A 17,197-nucleotide genomic window follows, 5' to 3' on the forward strand; every position below is an offset into this window, starting at 1 on the left:
GAGCACATACGAATTTGCAGTGTGGTAAAAATCGGGTTTTTCATGGCGGGAGCAGTCTACAGCTTTGCAAGTAGCAACCTGAAATCGAAGTATTGGGATTAATTGTGAATTATTAAAGGTATGTCTGCTTTCCTAGGGGACACACCTTTCGTAGGGTTCTCCCCTTCCCCGCCTTCTTTTAAAGAAAAGGCAAAATGCTACTGGGGCTGCAAGTTAAAGCTCAGCTTGAGCTCACCATCTCTCCCTCCCCAGTGGTAGTATTCATGGATTTTCCGTTCTATTGCAGTATTCTGACAAGGCCCTGTATACCCAGCTGTGCTTTTACCGGTACATTTTTGATGTGGACTATGCACTGGAGAAACTTACTACGGATCATGAGAAAGGTACGTTAAAATACTGTAATTACCTTTGAGTTTAAAGTGAAAATTTGCATCATAAAAGACAGACCTACTGTGTCGGGTTGTTCGTGCTGCATCTCAGTGCTGTCTCCAGAGCAGACTGTGGGGGCCCTTGTGAGCCACGGGCCTCCCCTGTGTGAGGGGTGGTGGCATAGGAATCCCCAACTTTGGCCCCCACAGCCTGTCTCCCATTGTTCTCGATAAAAGTGGGACGTTGGGGGAGGAACAACACAAAAAGACCCTTTAAATGCTGTATTTTGAAAATGCTATTTTCTGTAGCGTTTAGTAATTGTAATAAAGTAAGCATAGGCAACGTGATCATTGGGTCTACAAAAACCAGATATTAGCACCAAAAAAGAAAGCTGGAGTGTGTCTCTGCTATTCCTCGAAGACCAGGGTTGGGTTCAATTTGAAAGAGAAGAACAATGCAGAGTTTTTTATTGAGGCCATCCCAAAAATGGAGACCCCCCAGGGCCCCTTGGAACACTCAGACCAGGCTCAGTGTCCCTGCAGTCGCTTCCCCAGGCTGGAAAAGCTTCAGCACATCTGTGAAGCTGTTGGAAAATGTCACGACAGGTGCTGGGTGTTGACTCTGGCTCGAAAATCAAATTGACAACATTTCTATTACTTGTAATATTTTTTCCAAAGACCAGTTTACACTTTCTTATTAGCTACCCACATAGTGTTTCCGCTGTTGGTCAGTGAAAAACCATTCAACATGTTGTTGATGTTCAAGCTGCAGGCAACCTTGCTGGCTTTTCTTATCTAAGTCCCCTGCTGCCCTTGATTTGGTCTTCCCAATTTGAGCCATAATTGGCCCCAGTCAATGTAGACTTGAAATTCTATGCAAATACATTGACTTATTTGGCTCTGCTGTCCAGGGATAGGAAACACTTTGCACCTGGTGGGTCGAGTTTTATTTAGTATCTGATCTTTGGACAGGAACGTGGTCTGTAGGTAGCCGCAGCATTATTTTCAGGGAGTTAGTAAAATTTATCTTAAGAAGAAATTCCCTTCTTAGTAACTAAGTTTTTGAGTCCCATCCATGACTGAAGTTTAGCCCAGGTTTAGTTTCAGTAACATGAATAGCTAGCTCTCTTTTGCCCCCAAAGGACCTTTATTTAAAGCCATTCTGAATTCAGAGAATTTAGCACTTAATTTTCTTATGAAGACTTTGTCAGTGTCTGCTGGGTTGGTTACATCTAAATTTGTTCTCCCTTCACTTCTCTCTGAATCTACCCCCTTAGAATCAATAGAAGATTCTAAGAGACCAAATCAGTCTTTAATGATCAGCAATTTTTTTAAAAAGTCTGGTACAGCCTGGAGACCAGCAGGAGAGCTCTGGACAGTCACTAGATGCCTCCCCCATTTCTTAGAGAACATCAGTGTGTGTGTATGTGTTGTCATGCTGGAAAATTAATAAAAATAGAGCAGTCACTTCTGAGTGTCTTGCTTGGCTCCCAGAGAGTATTATTGACAAAATCTGTGTACTTATACTGTTTTCTAGTCTCATTTTACAGGTTTGAGAGTTGGGTCATTTGGGATCCTTTGTGCCTAATAAGTAGACTATCTGGGAGTTCACCACAAAAGCAGCATTAAGTGGGGCTGGAGAGATAGGACAGCAGGGAAGCTGCTTACCTTGCAGGCAGCTGGCCTGGGTTTGACCCTTGGCACCACTTGGTTCTCTAAGTGATCCTCGAGTATAGAGTCAAGCGCAAGCCCTGAGCACTGCAATGTATAACCCACAAAACCAAAAAGTAAATAAACTCCCCAAAATGAAACAGCACTAAGTGAATTATTGATTCACTTAGTGAAGCAATTAAGTGAATTATTGATAGGGTTCTTATATGTGTCAGAGTAAGGAAGGAAAAAAAGGAAAAGAAGTACATGTACCTGACATAAGAAACATGAAAGTTTTCAGATCCTTGTTTTATTTATATAATTCTTATTAATGAAATGGTTTCTTCAGGGCCAGAGAGATAACTCCAAGGGAATAGAGCTCATGTCTGGCATACACAGGACCCTGGGTTCGAGCTGCTGCCCCATCTGGCCCCCTGGCACTGCCAGGTATGGGTCTAGTGACTCTCAGTGCCACTCTGAGACCCACAAGAATAAGAAAAAGAAGAAGGAAAGGGAGGAAAGTTTCTTTTTCCATTGAGCCTCCATTTCTTTATTATTCCTTATAGTTGAGGAGTGAGTGACTAGGCTAGAATTTCCCTGCTGGGGCATTTTCAGATCCGTCATTAAAGCTTAAAGGCTCTAGCAGTGGTCCTCAAACTTTTTACACGGGGCCAGTTCACTGTCCCTCAGACCGTTGGAGGGCCGGACTATAATAAAAAAAAAACTGAACAAATTCCTATGCACACTGCATATATCTTATTTTGAAGTGAAGAAACAAAACGGGAACAAATATAATATGTGGCCTGTGGGCCATAGCTTGAGGACCACTGCTAGAGTATTTATTGGTGATAAGCCAGAAATGGAAAATCTGGGTCTTTTTCACATGATCCAAACACAGAGGATTTTTAGAAAGTAGCATTTTATGAATGCGTAAGAGTCACCTAGGGGTATATAAATTTACAAACCCATGGACCAATATACCCTCGGTCCTTCAACTCAGAAAGTGTGAAGGAACTCAAAGAGTTTAAGCTTAAGAAAGAGTTTAAGAATTCAAGTGCATTCACGCCAATAATTTTCATATCCACCCAAGTCTGAGGACTTCTGTCTTGGACACTGAACACATTAGTGACTAGTAAATAAAGGAAAATTGAAAGCAAGTTGTTTTCCATAAAGACTAATTGGAAAAAAGAATATAGTTTTCTATATATCATATTTAAATACCAGCAACAACTGCAGGGAAGTTTCATAAATGAAAATGTAATATAATTCTAAACATAAGACTCACTTCCTATTTTGGGGAGGTTGTTTTTTGGGACCACACTTGGTGGTGCTCAGGGTTTACACCTGGCTCTGCACTCAGGAATCACTTCTGTCAGGACTCATAGGACCATAGAAGATGCTGGGGATCAAATCCAGGTCAGCTTTGTTGATATTAATGATATTAATTATAGAGTCTTGGATGGGACTGGATGATGGTGAGATTGATGGAGGGTGAGACTTTTCCCTGCCAGCCAGGGCCACGTGCCTGCAACCCCTCCAGCCTGCAGGGTATGAGGGTTCAGGATAGCTGTGAGGAAATGATCCACAAACAGTCAGGTTTCAGGAGACATGAAGCTTTATTCAAGGCCGTAGCCACCTGGGCTACCCTTTTTAAGCAGCCCATTTCAGCCGCCCAGCATCTCAACCTATTTCTTCTCCCTCAATCTCTCTCTCAATCAATCCCCTTTACACCCCTCGGGCAATCCTTTTGTTACCTTCCAAAGACCCCTCCCAGAAATGGGCCGGTAAGGTTATGCAGAAGATGGGGGTGGGGTGACAAGCTTCATGTAAGGCAAGTGCTCTTCTTCGTGTACTATCACTCTGGCCCCTGAGCTTCACTTCTTAAGTTAGAATGAATTGCTCTTTTGTGATTTGCTGTCATCAAAATGAATGGAAAATCTCTAGGATCCAGAAGGCAAATATGTTTATGCAATTTGGGCTAAAGCCAGAGCATCAGTAGACATTAGCATCAAAGTTGTGTGTAAGATGGAACTCACCACATGCAAGTATGTAACTTACCATGGATTGCAGTATCTTCTGACCAGAAGTGCCCTGGATCAGGTTGCAGGATTTCATGGTGGACACTCCATGTATCAGGGCCCCCTCATGGCCTTTCTTCACTGAAGCTGTTTTACCATTTCCTTTATAAAATTTGTATTTTCAGAGTTTTGGCTGGATGGTGGCTTTAATTTTTGTTTGAAACTTAGCAATTTGACTTTGAGGAAAAAATGTGCAAATTATTTGAAAGAAGTTTGTATATTTTTATGTTGAAAAGTAGCTCTTATCAAAGCTTTTTCCAGTGCTTTGCTATATAAAGGTTTACAGACCATTAGTCCATAATGTGAATTAACCCCATTCGGTATTTTTCCCTTTCTTTTAAAACATCAAAGAACTGTTATTCACTTTGGTGAAGTGTTTACTGCTTATTCACTGTAACTACATCACATTTAAAAAATCTTATTTCTGCGGGACTTTGGCATTATTATTGTAACTACTCCAGAATGTACACAGATGGCATAATAGAGCCAAAGGAAGTTTCAGGGGAGCATAGTGGCAATATGTGAAGTAAAAATTCATTTTCATGGTTGTAGCACATAATGTTTCCATTTGACTACCTTCTCCCATGGTGGTATGGCCTGAGTGGGGCTAAGTGAACTGGTAGAGGAGTTCAAATGTCACTCAGTTCAAATCTTTTTCAAGTTAAGTCGGCTTAAAAATTTGGGAGGAGTAACAGGTCTCTTCAACTGAGCCTTTTTGTTTATTCGGCATGGTAAGAATAACATGTATGTTTTAATGTACTGAGTTCCATCTTTACTATTAGACCATGAAAAATGGCCAGTGCTTCCAGCACTGTCCATTGGGAACAGACCCATCGGCAGCAGCAAAGTGTAACAGATCCCACATGGGAAGGTGGCTCAGTCTCTGTCTCTACCTCTACCTCTCCTTCTCTCTTTCTTTCTCTTTCTCTTTCTCTCTCTTTCTCTCTCTCTCTCTCTCTCTCTCTCTCTCTCTCTCTCTCTCTCTCTCTCTCCCTCTCTTTCTCACTTTCTCCCTCTCTCTCACCTGCACTTTCTCCCGCCCTCTGTCCTCCTCTCCACCTCCCCCCTTTGGGCACTGAATTATGTGTTCTTGTCTGGATGTTCCTCAGATTATCCATTCCCCTACTGAAATATGACTTGGTTTTTCTATGTCTTGATATGAGTAAAACTGCTATAAACACCTATGTGGAGAGTTTTGTGTGGATATAAATGTTCAATTTTTGGAGATTAGTATCAGGGAGCACAGTTGTGGGCTCATATGGTAAGAGTAGGTTTGGTTTGGAAGCCACTTTTACCCGAAGTGGTGGCCTTGTTTGCATGTAGAGTAGCAGGGAGTAACAACTGCTGCCACACACCCTGTGTAGCATATGCTGTGGTCAGTGTTCCCAATTCTAGCCATCTCAGAGCTGCAGAATGATATCTTTATTGTATTTATATTTCCCTGGTGACATATAACATGGAACATCGTTTCATCGGCATATTTTCTATCTGTATCTTTGTATTGGGGTGAGTCCACATCTGCTATTGTTCAGGGCTTACACCTGGCTCTGCTCAGGGATCACTCCTGAGGCACATGGGATGCCAGGAGTAGAACTTGGGCCATCCACATTCAAAGCAATTACTTTCCCTGCTATATATCTCTCTGACCCCTCTGTGTCTACTAGGTCTGTCATACAAAGTACTGTAGACTGGGCAGCTGAACCACTAAAGATTGTTCCTGGCAGCTCTGGAAGCTGGCAGTCTGAGAGCAAGGTATTGGCAGGGATATTTCTTCACTGTCCTCTCTGTCACAGATCCTTTTTTTCATAGTTTTTCCTTTTGATGCATGTATCCTAATCACTGTCTTCTTATAAGGACACCAGCCTTATTAGATTAGGACACAGGCTGATAACCCAATTTGAACTTAATTCTTCTTCAGTTTGTCTTTTGGGTCATTCCTGTGAGTGGTCATTGCTTACTCCTAGCTCTGCACTCAGGGATTCCCCCCTGGTGGGATGCAGGACCACATGGAGTGCTGGGGATTGAACCTGGGTTAGCCATGTGTAAGACAAGTGCCAATGTGAGTTCCAGAGGGACACAATTCAACCCATACCAGATGGTCTGCTTACTGAATTTTTCCATGAACTCCTTTGAACATGTCACATTTGTCTCAGCCCGAATCGAAACACCATAATTTAGGACTCTGCTGAAGAAAAGAACTGGAGGTGCCTCATTAGATTTACTGAAAAGATGGTGATTAGCCTTGGTCTAAGCACCTGTTAAGCTCACTTCTTACCAGAGTCACCTCAGGCCAAGAAAAACTAGTCTTCAGGTCACTCTGTCTCTCACAAAGAGATGTGGGAAGCCATGAGCACCAGTGTACTGAGTGAGAAGTGTGTGGAGGTTACGCTTATCCTGGCTCCTAGCAGCCAAATGAAGTGTGAGTTTACTTCTCTTGCACTCTCTTCTCACCAGCTTGGTTTTTGTCTGTAAATGTTCCCATTCCTTACTAGTACCCTTTTCTTCATGCCTGATAGTAACAGCTGCATTTCCTCTGTAAGGGAACTTATAGTTTCCTATCACCCTTTCACAGACCCGCCATGTCTTCGCAACAGTCCTATGAAATAGCAATGGGTTGTGCCTTGCTGTATTGCCAAAGAAACTCAGATAAAGGGCTGGTACAGTAGAATAATAATAGGGCACTTACCTTGCACAGCTGACCCTGGTTCAGTCCATCTCACCTCATATAATCTCCCAATCCCTGCCAGGAGTGATCCCTGAAGAGCCAGAAGTAAGCTATGAATACAGGTTAGTGTGGACCCCAAACAACAAAGATCAAAGAAATTGATCTTCTTTTACATTCCCAGAGCACCCATTTCACCTGAATTGGTTTTCTTTGATCTTGTCTGCTCCTGAATTCACGGGAGAAGATGGTTGTATCTTGTTTCTCTGTACTTTGTTCATCATAGCCAGTTTCTCAAATGAATTCTTAGTGAAAAATAACCACATAACCAATTTCAAATATTGTGGAGAAATTCTTAGGGTTTTCTTCAGATAGAAAACCATCCTGAGCAAGAATGGAGGGCCATGTATAATCAAATTCTACAACCTTCTGTATTGTTTGGCTTGACTCTATTGTGCCACCAGTTAGTCACGAGGTCCAGAGAGATAGTATTGGCATGATGGTGCTTGCCTTACATGTGTCCAACCCTTATTTGATCCCCCGACAATGCATTTCGTCTCCTGAGCACTGCTAGGAGTGACCTGAACACAGAGCCAGTAGTAATCCCTGAGTCTTGCCCTGAGTTGTGTCCCTACAACCCAAAATGTATACATGAACAAAACGAAGTCACTGAAGTTCTTGCTACATGCACATTTATTTCATCTCTTCTTTTTGTGAGTGGTATTAAAGAGAGATGCTTCAGACTCTGTCATCTTGCTGGTGACCAATTTGAACACTAAATGGAAGCAAGGCCAAGTCACTTAATTAGTTCGACAGGTTAACTCACCACTCTCACTGCCACAGAAGCTTGTTTTCTGCTCCTCATCCACTAAAGAGTTAAACTCATGAAGTAGTAATAATTATATCACTTTGTGGGAAGTGGGAAGCCTATTACTGAAAAGTGAAGGAATCCTATAATGTATTTTTAATCCAGAAAATAAGAGTTGTATGCCTGAAATTATATGCTTTGCCTATAGTAATAATTAGCATATGGGAATTTGGAGATTTCTGAGGATCTCAGGCAGACCCCTTTTCAATGTTCAGGATTTCTGTTTCATTCCCTGAACTGTCAAAGTCACAACACAGGAGTTTTAGCATTGCTAGAGGTAGGAAATTAAAAGCAGATGTGTCTGGAGTTCTTGCCATAACAGGTGGCAGCCCTTCTTCACATTGTTGTTCCTTCACAAGTAGCCAAGATGGCTGATTCCTGGCCTAGTTACTCCATCCCTGTTTCACATTGTTTGGTTATTGTCTGGAAATTGATTCCATTTTAGAAACAAGCCTCTTCTGTTTTTCACACACACAAATCTACCTATCAAATACATATAGAATTGTATTGAGAATGGAAATGTCTTTAAGCACAAATTTGCTCTACTTAAAAATTCTTATTTTTTATAAATTTTTTAAACACCTTGATTACATACATGATTGTGTTTGGGTTTCAGTCATGTAAAGAACACCACCCATCACCAGTGCAACATTCCCATCACCAATGTATTTTTTATAATTTTATAAAACAATTTTTATAGAAAATTGGGGCCGGAGAGATAGCACAGAGGTAAGGCATTTGCCTCGCATGCAGAAGGTCGGTGGTTCCAATCCCAGCATCCCATATGGTCCCCTGAACCTGCCAGGAGAGATTTCTGAGCATAGAGCCAGGAGTAACCCCTGAGTGTTGCCAGGTGTGACCCAAAAATCACAAAAAAATTTTTTATGGAAAATAGACTCACGTGGGTAACAAGAAACTCCATCTTTTTAACAACTCTTGCATTACTTAAAATGAACTGTTTTCACAGCAGACCATGGGGAAGTTTAGAATATAGCTAACAACTTACAATTAGAAAAGAATAACAGGCTGGAAGCTAGTACATGGGTTAAAGCACTTGACTTTCTTGCATCGACCCTGGGTCGAATTCCTGGTACTCCTTGGCTTCCCCAAGTACCATCAGGATTCACTTCTGAGCAAAAAGTTAGGGATAGCTCCTAAGCATTTCTGAATTTGGCCCCAAAAGAGAAAAGATATAAAGATTTTTGGTAATAGAAAAAATGGCTTACTTAATCCTCAGTATTTGGAGGTTTTTGTTATTATTGTCAGATATTTTGTGGTTTTAACTTTTAATGACTTAGGGAAATACAATATGCTAATGGTCAAAACTAGGTAACCTTTGTGATTCTAATTAATAGTTTATATGCAAGCTGGAGAAATTCCAATGAACACTAGACTTATTATCTCTGGGAGGATTGAAGCTCATTTTATTTTCTCTTTTTTATGTTCTGAGGAGGTTCTACTGATAACAAGGAAAATTATAGCATTTTTCAGTGTAAAATTTGCATCTTACATTTTTAATTGCTGGCATTTTACAATGAAATATTTTACTCCACTTGAAAGAAATAGTCAAATGATGTGATTTGGGAAGAGAACAACATGTACAGCATCAGAACAGCTTTTTTTCCCTCTTTCATTATCTTTCCAAGACCAACCTTATTCCTCCAAGTGTCATCAGTGCCTTGGGGCCACAGACACCACCTGGGAGCTGGTTAGGAACCAGAAGTTTTAGGCCCTCTCCAGCCCTTCAGACACATCTGCATTTTTTTTTTTAGTTTGTTTTTGAGCACCACACCTTGACTGTGCTCAGGGTTGACACCAGCCTGTGTGCTCAGGGATCACTTCTGGTAGGCTCGGGGAACAATATGTAGTGCTAGATCAAATCCGGTTTGGCCTTGCACCTTACCCATTATACTGTCTTTCCTGCCCCAAGCCTCTGCGTTCCAGCTTCCCAGGTGAGTTCAGGCGCACTGAAGTTTGAGGACACTGCATATGAGATATTCATTCGCTCTTTTGCATAACCAAAGCCTACTTCCATTTTATTCTTCTGTTACTTAGGGTCACCCTTTTAGCAAAATTTTTTTTCGGGTTTTTTTTTTTTGGCAAAACTTTTAAGATGTCCAATGAGCTGGAGCCAGAGTGACAGTACAGCAGGTTGGGCGTTAGACTTGCATGCAGCCAACCCAGGTTTGATCCTTCCCGTCCCATACTGTCCTCCAAACAGCTGGTCAGTGCTCAGACTTTCAGAATACCTTACCCAGGTCTAAGAATTGTCACCTAAACTTCACAAGTAGATTCTATAATCACACTTCACTGGGGCTAGAGAATGAGCTCAGAGCACTGGAGCATATGCTTTGGAGGCCTGGGTTAGATCCCAACATCACAGGGGCCAACCCCTGAGTAGTAAGCTGGGAATACCCTGGGATAAGAGCTCCCCCAAAAAAGGTTTATGGCCTGACATGGTGGCTAGGAGAGATTTAGGATCAAGGAGTAAGAGTTTCCCAGTGGCTTGAAGCTTCTCTTGATAGTGACTTTTTAAAAGCAACACCTGAGGGGCCAGAGCAATAGCACAGCGACAGGGCATTTGCCTTGCATGTGACCAAACCAGGACGGACCTTGGCTTTGATCCTCGGCATCCCATATGGTCCCACGAGCCAGGAGCAATTTGATTTCTGGCACATAGCGAGGAGTAACCCCTGACCATCACCGGGTATGGCCCCAAAACAAAACAAAACAAAACAAAAAAACCCAACACTATCAGTGTGACAGAAACAGGGAGCTCCAGGAAGTTGCTGCTCTCTCTGTTTTCCCATCAGTGAAGTTGTCTTGTTTTTTGTCTCTGTGTTTTTCTCATCCTCTTTAGGAAGGTGACATTGTGAAGAAAATTGCAATATATTTGGGCAACAAATTTCCTGGTTGTAATCAGGTACCTTTTCTTTAAACCCCATGTCTAAATATGAAGAAAGGTCTGCTTTTATTACAGATGTGGCAAGAGTTTGTTTTTTTGGTTTTGCTACCAAATTCTTATTATATTTAGGCAATATGGTTACTACAATAGAGCTTAAGCTTAAATTAACGGCACATCTCCCCACCGCCACCAAAGTGCCATCTCCCTCCACCACTGTCCTTACTTCACCGCCTCTGATTGGTCTTCATTCCCCCTCTTAAAATCCTTTCCTGTTCATCTTTAAAATGCACAGATGGCTGTGTCTTGTAGTTACAAGACCGCAACACTATGGTTGATGGTCTTATCACCAATGAGAGGAAAATATTAAAAACAGTTTTCAAGTAGTTAGACCATAATGTAAGTTAATCACTTTATTTTGAAGAAAAGTATTTCTAACCAGTTGAGCTAGTGAAATTACTTTTAAAATGTATTGTGCTTACACAGTAGATGGTTTTATTTCCATGATGTTTTTTACTACATAATTATACATCTTAATTACGTAATTACTATCATAATTATTATGTAATTGCATGTACTTCCACTAATTACAAAATCAGGAAGTGTAATTATCTAGTAAAAACTTTATGAAATTCCATGCACTAAAAATTACTCAGATGGCTATTCCAATGGTCTACTGGAAGCCTTTCCATGGCTTGTCTTCTTAGTCCTGACTTAAGTTTAGAATCTGAACCCATTGCCAGGACAGGAAGGACAAATACAAATGGACCAACCAACACTCAACTAAGTAGTGTCATCTGGGTAAGAGAACTATTGTCCCTTATGAGTTCAAGTCTGGAACCATTGACATTTCTTTGAGATTATGGAGTCATGAGAAGAATTCTAATGTTTAAAGTTGGCATCACAAAAACTATCAGTGGAAACAGTTTCTTTTCCTTTATTTTTTGTTTCGCTTTGTTTTTTTCTTTTCTCAAAGAGAAATGATTAATTGAGTCAATGATAAAAGCAATAGGTTACAAAACAGGCAGGCCTTCTGTAATTTCATATGACTTTGTCATTCAGCCTTCCCTGCCTTTTAAAAGCAAAATAATAAAAATAATAATTAAAATGCTCTTTCTTTAGTGTAAGGGATTCTTTTCAGTTTGTGTTTATATTTATGAGGGAAAGAGTAAGCAAATCAAAAGAGCATAATCTTTCTACACTACTTGATGTCAAAAGCAGCTTTGGAAAAATAAACATACACGCACAAACATGTAACATCAGACCCTAAATAAAGACAGAAGGTTTAATTCAATAAAGCTGTGATGCCTTTACCGTTCAAAACGACATATAAATTGCACAGTGAAACAATAGTCCTGACAGCAAATTAGATATGACATCTAAATTACACCACAAAGAGAAATCCCAGAACCATTTTTGGTCTGTAGTAGTCTATTTTAGCCCAGGTTTAAAACCCAGCCTAGAAACTGCTTTATTGTCTAAGTAGTGTAATGTTGTAGAAGACTAATTGGAGGTTGGTTGAATTAATTGCAGATTAATTAGGAGGAAAGGGTTTATAATACTCATAGCAGAGAAGAGAGTAGATCCTTTAAGTATCTTGATAGAATACACTATGTAAGTTTCACAAATATTAAATTATTGATATTTGTGCAATAGCTATAATAATCTGTTATTACTTCACCTAAATAAAGCACTTAGTGTTAGATATAGCTGTACTAAAGTTTCTTCCCCCAGAATTAGTGCTTTGCACTAACAATATCTCAAAACTATCCACTTAAAATTTTGACTTTTTTTTTATCTTCTTTTTTTTTTTTAATTTATTTTCCTCCCGCTCGCTCCCTCCCTCCTCCCCCCGCTGACGGCTCTGCTTCTTGACTTTTTAAAATGTAGCCCTGGGGCCAGAGAAATAGTACAGCAGGTAGCAAGCTTACTTTGCATGCAGTTGACATGGGTTCGCTCCCCAGCATCTCCAAGCACTTTTTTTTGTCCTGAATACCTTGCCAGTAGTAATTCTCTCTTTTTTTTTTTTTTTTTTTTTTTTGGTTTTTGGGCCACACCCGTTGACGCTCAGGGGTTACTCCTGGCTATGCGCTCAGAAGTTGCTCCTGGCTTGGGGGACCATATGGGACACCGGGGGATCGAACCGCAGTCCGTCCAAGGCTAGCGCAGGCAAGGCAGGCACCTTACCTCTTGCGCCACCGCCCGGCCCCACCAGTAGTAATTCTTGAGTGTAGAGTCAGGAGTAACCACTGAGCATCACCAGATATACCCTCCTCCAAAAAAAAACCAATAAAGTAAAAATGCAGCCTTACTGTGAAGGTTGTTGTACATTGTATGACTGTAATTCAATTACGAACAAGTTTATCTGAAGGGGGGAATGTATTATGAACAATCTTGTAGCCATGGTATTTAAATAAAAAATTTAATATAAGGGGCCAGATTGGTAGCACAGTGGTAGGGTATTTATTTGCCTTGCTCATGGCTGACCCAGAACAGACTCGTGTTCAATCCCCGGCATCCCATATAGTCCCCAAACCTGCCAGAAGTGATTTTCTTTTTTAAATGTCCATTTTATTTATTCATTTATTTATTTTTGGTTTGGAGGTCACACTCGGTGACACTCAGAGGTTACTCCTAGTTCTGTGCTCAGAAATTGCTCCTGGCAGGGTTGGGGGACCATATGGGATGCCAGGATTCAAACCAACAAATTCAAATCCATCCTGTATTGGCTGCTTGCAAGGCAAACACCCTACTGCTGTGCTATCTCTCCCTCCCCCCTCTGCCTTTTTTTTGGGGGGGGCCACACCCAGTGTCGCTCAGGGGTTACTTCTGGCTATGTGCTCAGAAATCACTCCTGGCTTGGAGGACCATATGGGATGTCAGGGGATTGAACCACTCTCCATCCTAGGTTAGTGCCATGCAAAGTAAATGCCCTACCATTTGTGCTACCATTCTGACCCCAGGAGCGATTTCTTCTTTATTTTTTTAGTAAAATCTTTATTTAAGCACCATGACTACTAGCATGATTACAGTTTAGTTTCAGTCATAAACAGAACACCTTCCTTCACCAGTGCAGCATTCCCATCACCAATGCCCCCTCCCTCCTTCCTAACTCCCGCCTGTTTTCAAGACAGGCATTCTATTTCTCTCACTCATCAAGATTGTTATGATAGTTGTTATTGTAGTTATTTCTCTAACTGCACTCACCATTCTCTGTGGTGAGCTTCATATTGTGGGCCGGTCTTTCTGGCACTCATCTCTAATTGTCTCTGGGGATTATTATAATAATGTCATTAATTTTTCTTAAAACCCATAGGTGAGTGAAACTGTGCTGTGTCTATCTCTTTCCCTCTGACTTATTTCATTCATCATAACATTAGTGCCACACAAACTCAAATATCTTGAAGTCAACTTAACTAAAAAGGTGAAGGACCTATACAAAGAAAACTACAAAAGCCTTCTTCAAAAAATAAAAGAGGACACAAGTAAATGGGGGCACATACCCTGCTCATGGACTGGCAGGATTGATATCAGTAAACTGTCAATACTTCCTAAAGCACTGTACAGATTTAGTGCAGTCCTTCTAAAGATACCCATGACATTCTTCAGGAGCGATCGATTTCTGAGCGCAGAACCAGAAGTAACCCCTGAGCACCTCAGGGTGTGGCCCAAAAATAAAAAAAAAATTAACTTAAAAAAATACACCCTAGGGATGGAGAGATAGCACAGTGGTAGGGCATTTGCCTTACATGCAGCTGATCCAAGACAGATGGTGGTTCAAATCCCAGCATTCCATATGGTCCCCCGAGCCTGCCAGGAGTGATTTCTGACCACAGAGCCAGGAGTAATCCCTGTGACCATTCCCAGCACCACCAAAAAACTATTAAAGTAAAACAGTAAATTAAAATGCAGCCTGAAATATTAAAAGGTCTGTCCTCTCAGAGGAAGATAACATTATATAAGCTAAAATGTGTCCTACATGAAACATCTCCAGCTCCACTTGCTTCAAACAAATTAGGTGATTTAGAGTCTCACCCCCGTTGTTTTTGTGCTCAGACATATTTGGGGGGTTCTGTTTGTTCTTTATTTTTTCTGCTTTGGGATGCACATGTGGCGGTGCTCAGAATTCTTACCTCTCCTCTGTGCACTTTCTAGCCTAGGGACTAGTTCAGTTGCATCTTCTTTTTCTGTTAGGAAACCTGGCTCACTTACGTAGCTCAGAATTATCTCATTTCTTCTTGACCTTAACTGTTATTATTCCTCTCCAAAAGAACACTGGCTTCTCATTAATCATTTTCATCTTTGGGAAGCCTCTACACTAGTGCTCAGGTTGTCTGGGAGGCTCCACAGATGATTTTCAACCCACTAGATCAGTGTTTTTCAACCTTTTTGTGCAAAGGCATGTCTTTTTTATGAAAAAAAGAAATCACGAGGCATACCACCATTAGAAAATGTTAAAAAAAAAAAAACATTTACTCTGCCTATATTGACTATATAAAAAGTAATTCTCTTGAATAGGAATCAAATAAACACAAAGAAATTATTTTGTAATTACTTTATTAGGAAATAATCTAATGATTGGTCTATTTGTGAGCCGAAGCTGCATGTTACAGATGAAATTGGAATTTTTCCCACGGCATACCAGACAGTATCTCACGGCACACTGGTGTGCTGCGGTACAGTGGTTGAAAGATGTTGTAGATCAGCTCATTGGGTCCCCTGAGTGCTATGGGAAGTGACAGCTGCCAAACCCCCTACAATTACTTCCCCCCCCCAAGAGGGAAGTAGCTCCTGATCACCACCTGGTGAGACCCAAAAACAAATCAAATGAGCTTTTTATTGTTTGTACAACACAAAAAAACTTAAAAACTCTTACAAACTGACATGTTTCATCATTCCTTCGAATCCTTAAGTTTTGTTTAATTATCTAAGAGAATCAACCATGAAGTCTTACTTTGTCCTTACATCTCCAGTTACCCTGTAGCTCCATGCCCAGGTCTGACATTGATTTTTGCAATTTAGTTTGTGCCCTTTCTGATTTTCTGCTCTACGAATAAAAGCCCTCCTAGCAAGAAAACCGAATATCAACTAAATTTATTCTTAGAGTAGTTCTTTCTCTCCGAGTTTATGAAGATCCATTAGCATTGTCCTACCTTGGGGCCAGCAGTATGGTAGCTGGATGGAATTATAATTGTGTCATTAGGTTCAGTTGAATTAACCCTGACTGAATTCTTCCCACCTAGAGAAGCCTTGGGGATCCTTTCTCCCCTTCATCTATGAGCCCCACAAGCCTTATCTCTGTCTCTAAAAATTAAGACTTAAACAAAATGGTGGGTTTGGTAGCTAATTTCAAACACTGAAGTCCATATTTTTCCCTTTTTTGTCATGGGACTACATCAAGTGATCAAGTGCTGCTCAGGGTTTACTTCTGGCTCTGCATTCAGGAATCACTCACATGACCCACTGTACTTTCATTCAGGCCTTGAAGTCCTTTATTTTGTCTTTAAAAAGTAAAGCCAAACTCAAAAAGAGCATTACAGAACCTTAGGTCTGGTCCTTTATTTCTCTCTCCTCCACACTCCAGCCACCCTCTCCAATGTACTCACAACGGTTTGTGAAGTGGCTGTGTTGTGTGATATACAAAGGACACATGCAAGCAAGATAAAGTTCCTGCTTTGGAGATAAGGGATTTCCTACTAATTTTCTTCTTCTTCATTCTAATCATCTGTGTTTACATTATCTTGCCTTCCTTTAGAATAACATCCCCATCCATCATTTTTTATTTTTGCTATTGGAACCAGATAGCTGACATTCTTCCCATGAAAATTCAATCTCAAATGAAATGCCCCCATCAGCTCTAAGAGCTGTTGAAAGTTTTCCTTCTGCCCTGCTGTTTGAAGGTGCCTCAACTCAGAGGGAGATGGCCCAAAAGCTAGAGTAGGGTCTGAAGAGTTGCCACAGCTTCACACCAAGTGCCAGGAAAGGATTCCTGGTTGTGGTGCTGTCTGTGGGTTGGACCTTGAAGACTGGATAAGATTTGCCTTCCTATTGTTTGGGGACCACACCTGGCATTGTTCAGGGGTTACTCCTGGCTCTGCACTCAGAAGTCATTCCTGGCTGTACTTGGGGAACAATATAGGATGCCAGGGATCGAACCCGGTTGGCCATGTGCAAGGCAAGCACCCTATCCACTGCTATATCACTCCAAAGTGTATGAGATTTTAATAAGCACAGATAGAGTTGTGTGGTATGAGACGTTTTTGTCTTTCTTGCTGTTCATTTTAAGTGCTCTACTGCTTTTATAAATCACAGCTCCTCGTTTGACAAATGCATGATGATTTCAAAATATATCTGAGTGGAAGTTTAATCAAAAAGCACTTATTGAGACAGTGGTCTGTGCGTCTTTTATGCCAGAGACTGTTCTCCCTGCCGTAGCCGGTGGTGGTGCTTTGAAAGAAGTTGACTCCATCCTGCAGACTCCATCTGCCAGAAGTGTATCAAAATGTTTTCCTATCTTAAATAATTTAACTCAGAATATAATAATGTAAGTATTTTGACATGAAAATGTTGCATACTGTGATATATCCACTTATCTTAAAACAGATGTCTTTAACTTTAAAAGAAAGAAGTCCGATAAGACAAAACAAAACAGAAATAGGAATTAAGAGA

The 17,197-nt window shown here is 40.9% G+C and overlaps 1 protein-coding gene across 1 annotated transcript in view; it reads left to right on the forward strand.

Annotated features, from left to right (window-relative positions):
- POLA1 (DNA polymerase alpha 1, catalytic subunit) overlaps window positions 1-17,197 on the forward strand; it is a 340,991-nt gene that overhangs the window by 277,821 nt on the left and 45,973 nt on the right. The window contains exon 36 of the mRNA XM_049766833.1: window positions 287-383. Within this exon, the coding sequence (XP_049622790.1) occupies window positions 287-383 (97 nt within the window). The remainder of the gene's footprint in view (window positions 1-286; window positions 384-17,197) is intronic.

Source organism: Suncus etruscus, chromosome X (genome assembly GCF_024139225.1).
Source record: "Suncus etruscus isolate mSunEtr1 chromosome X, mSunEtr1.pri.cur, whole genome shotgun sequence".
Classification (NCBI taxonomy): Eukaryota; Metazoa; Chordata; class Mammalia; order Eulipotyphla; family Soricidae; genus Suncus; species Suncus etruscus.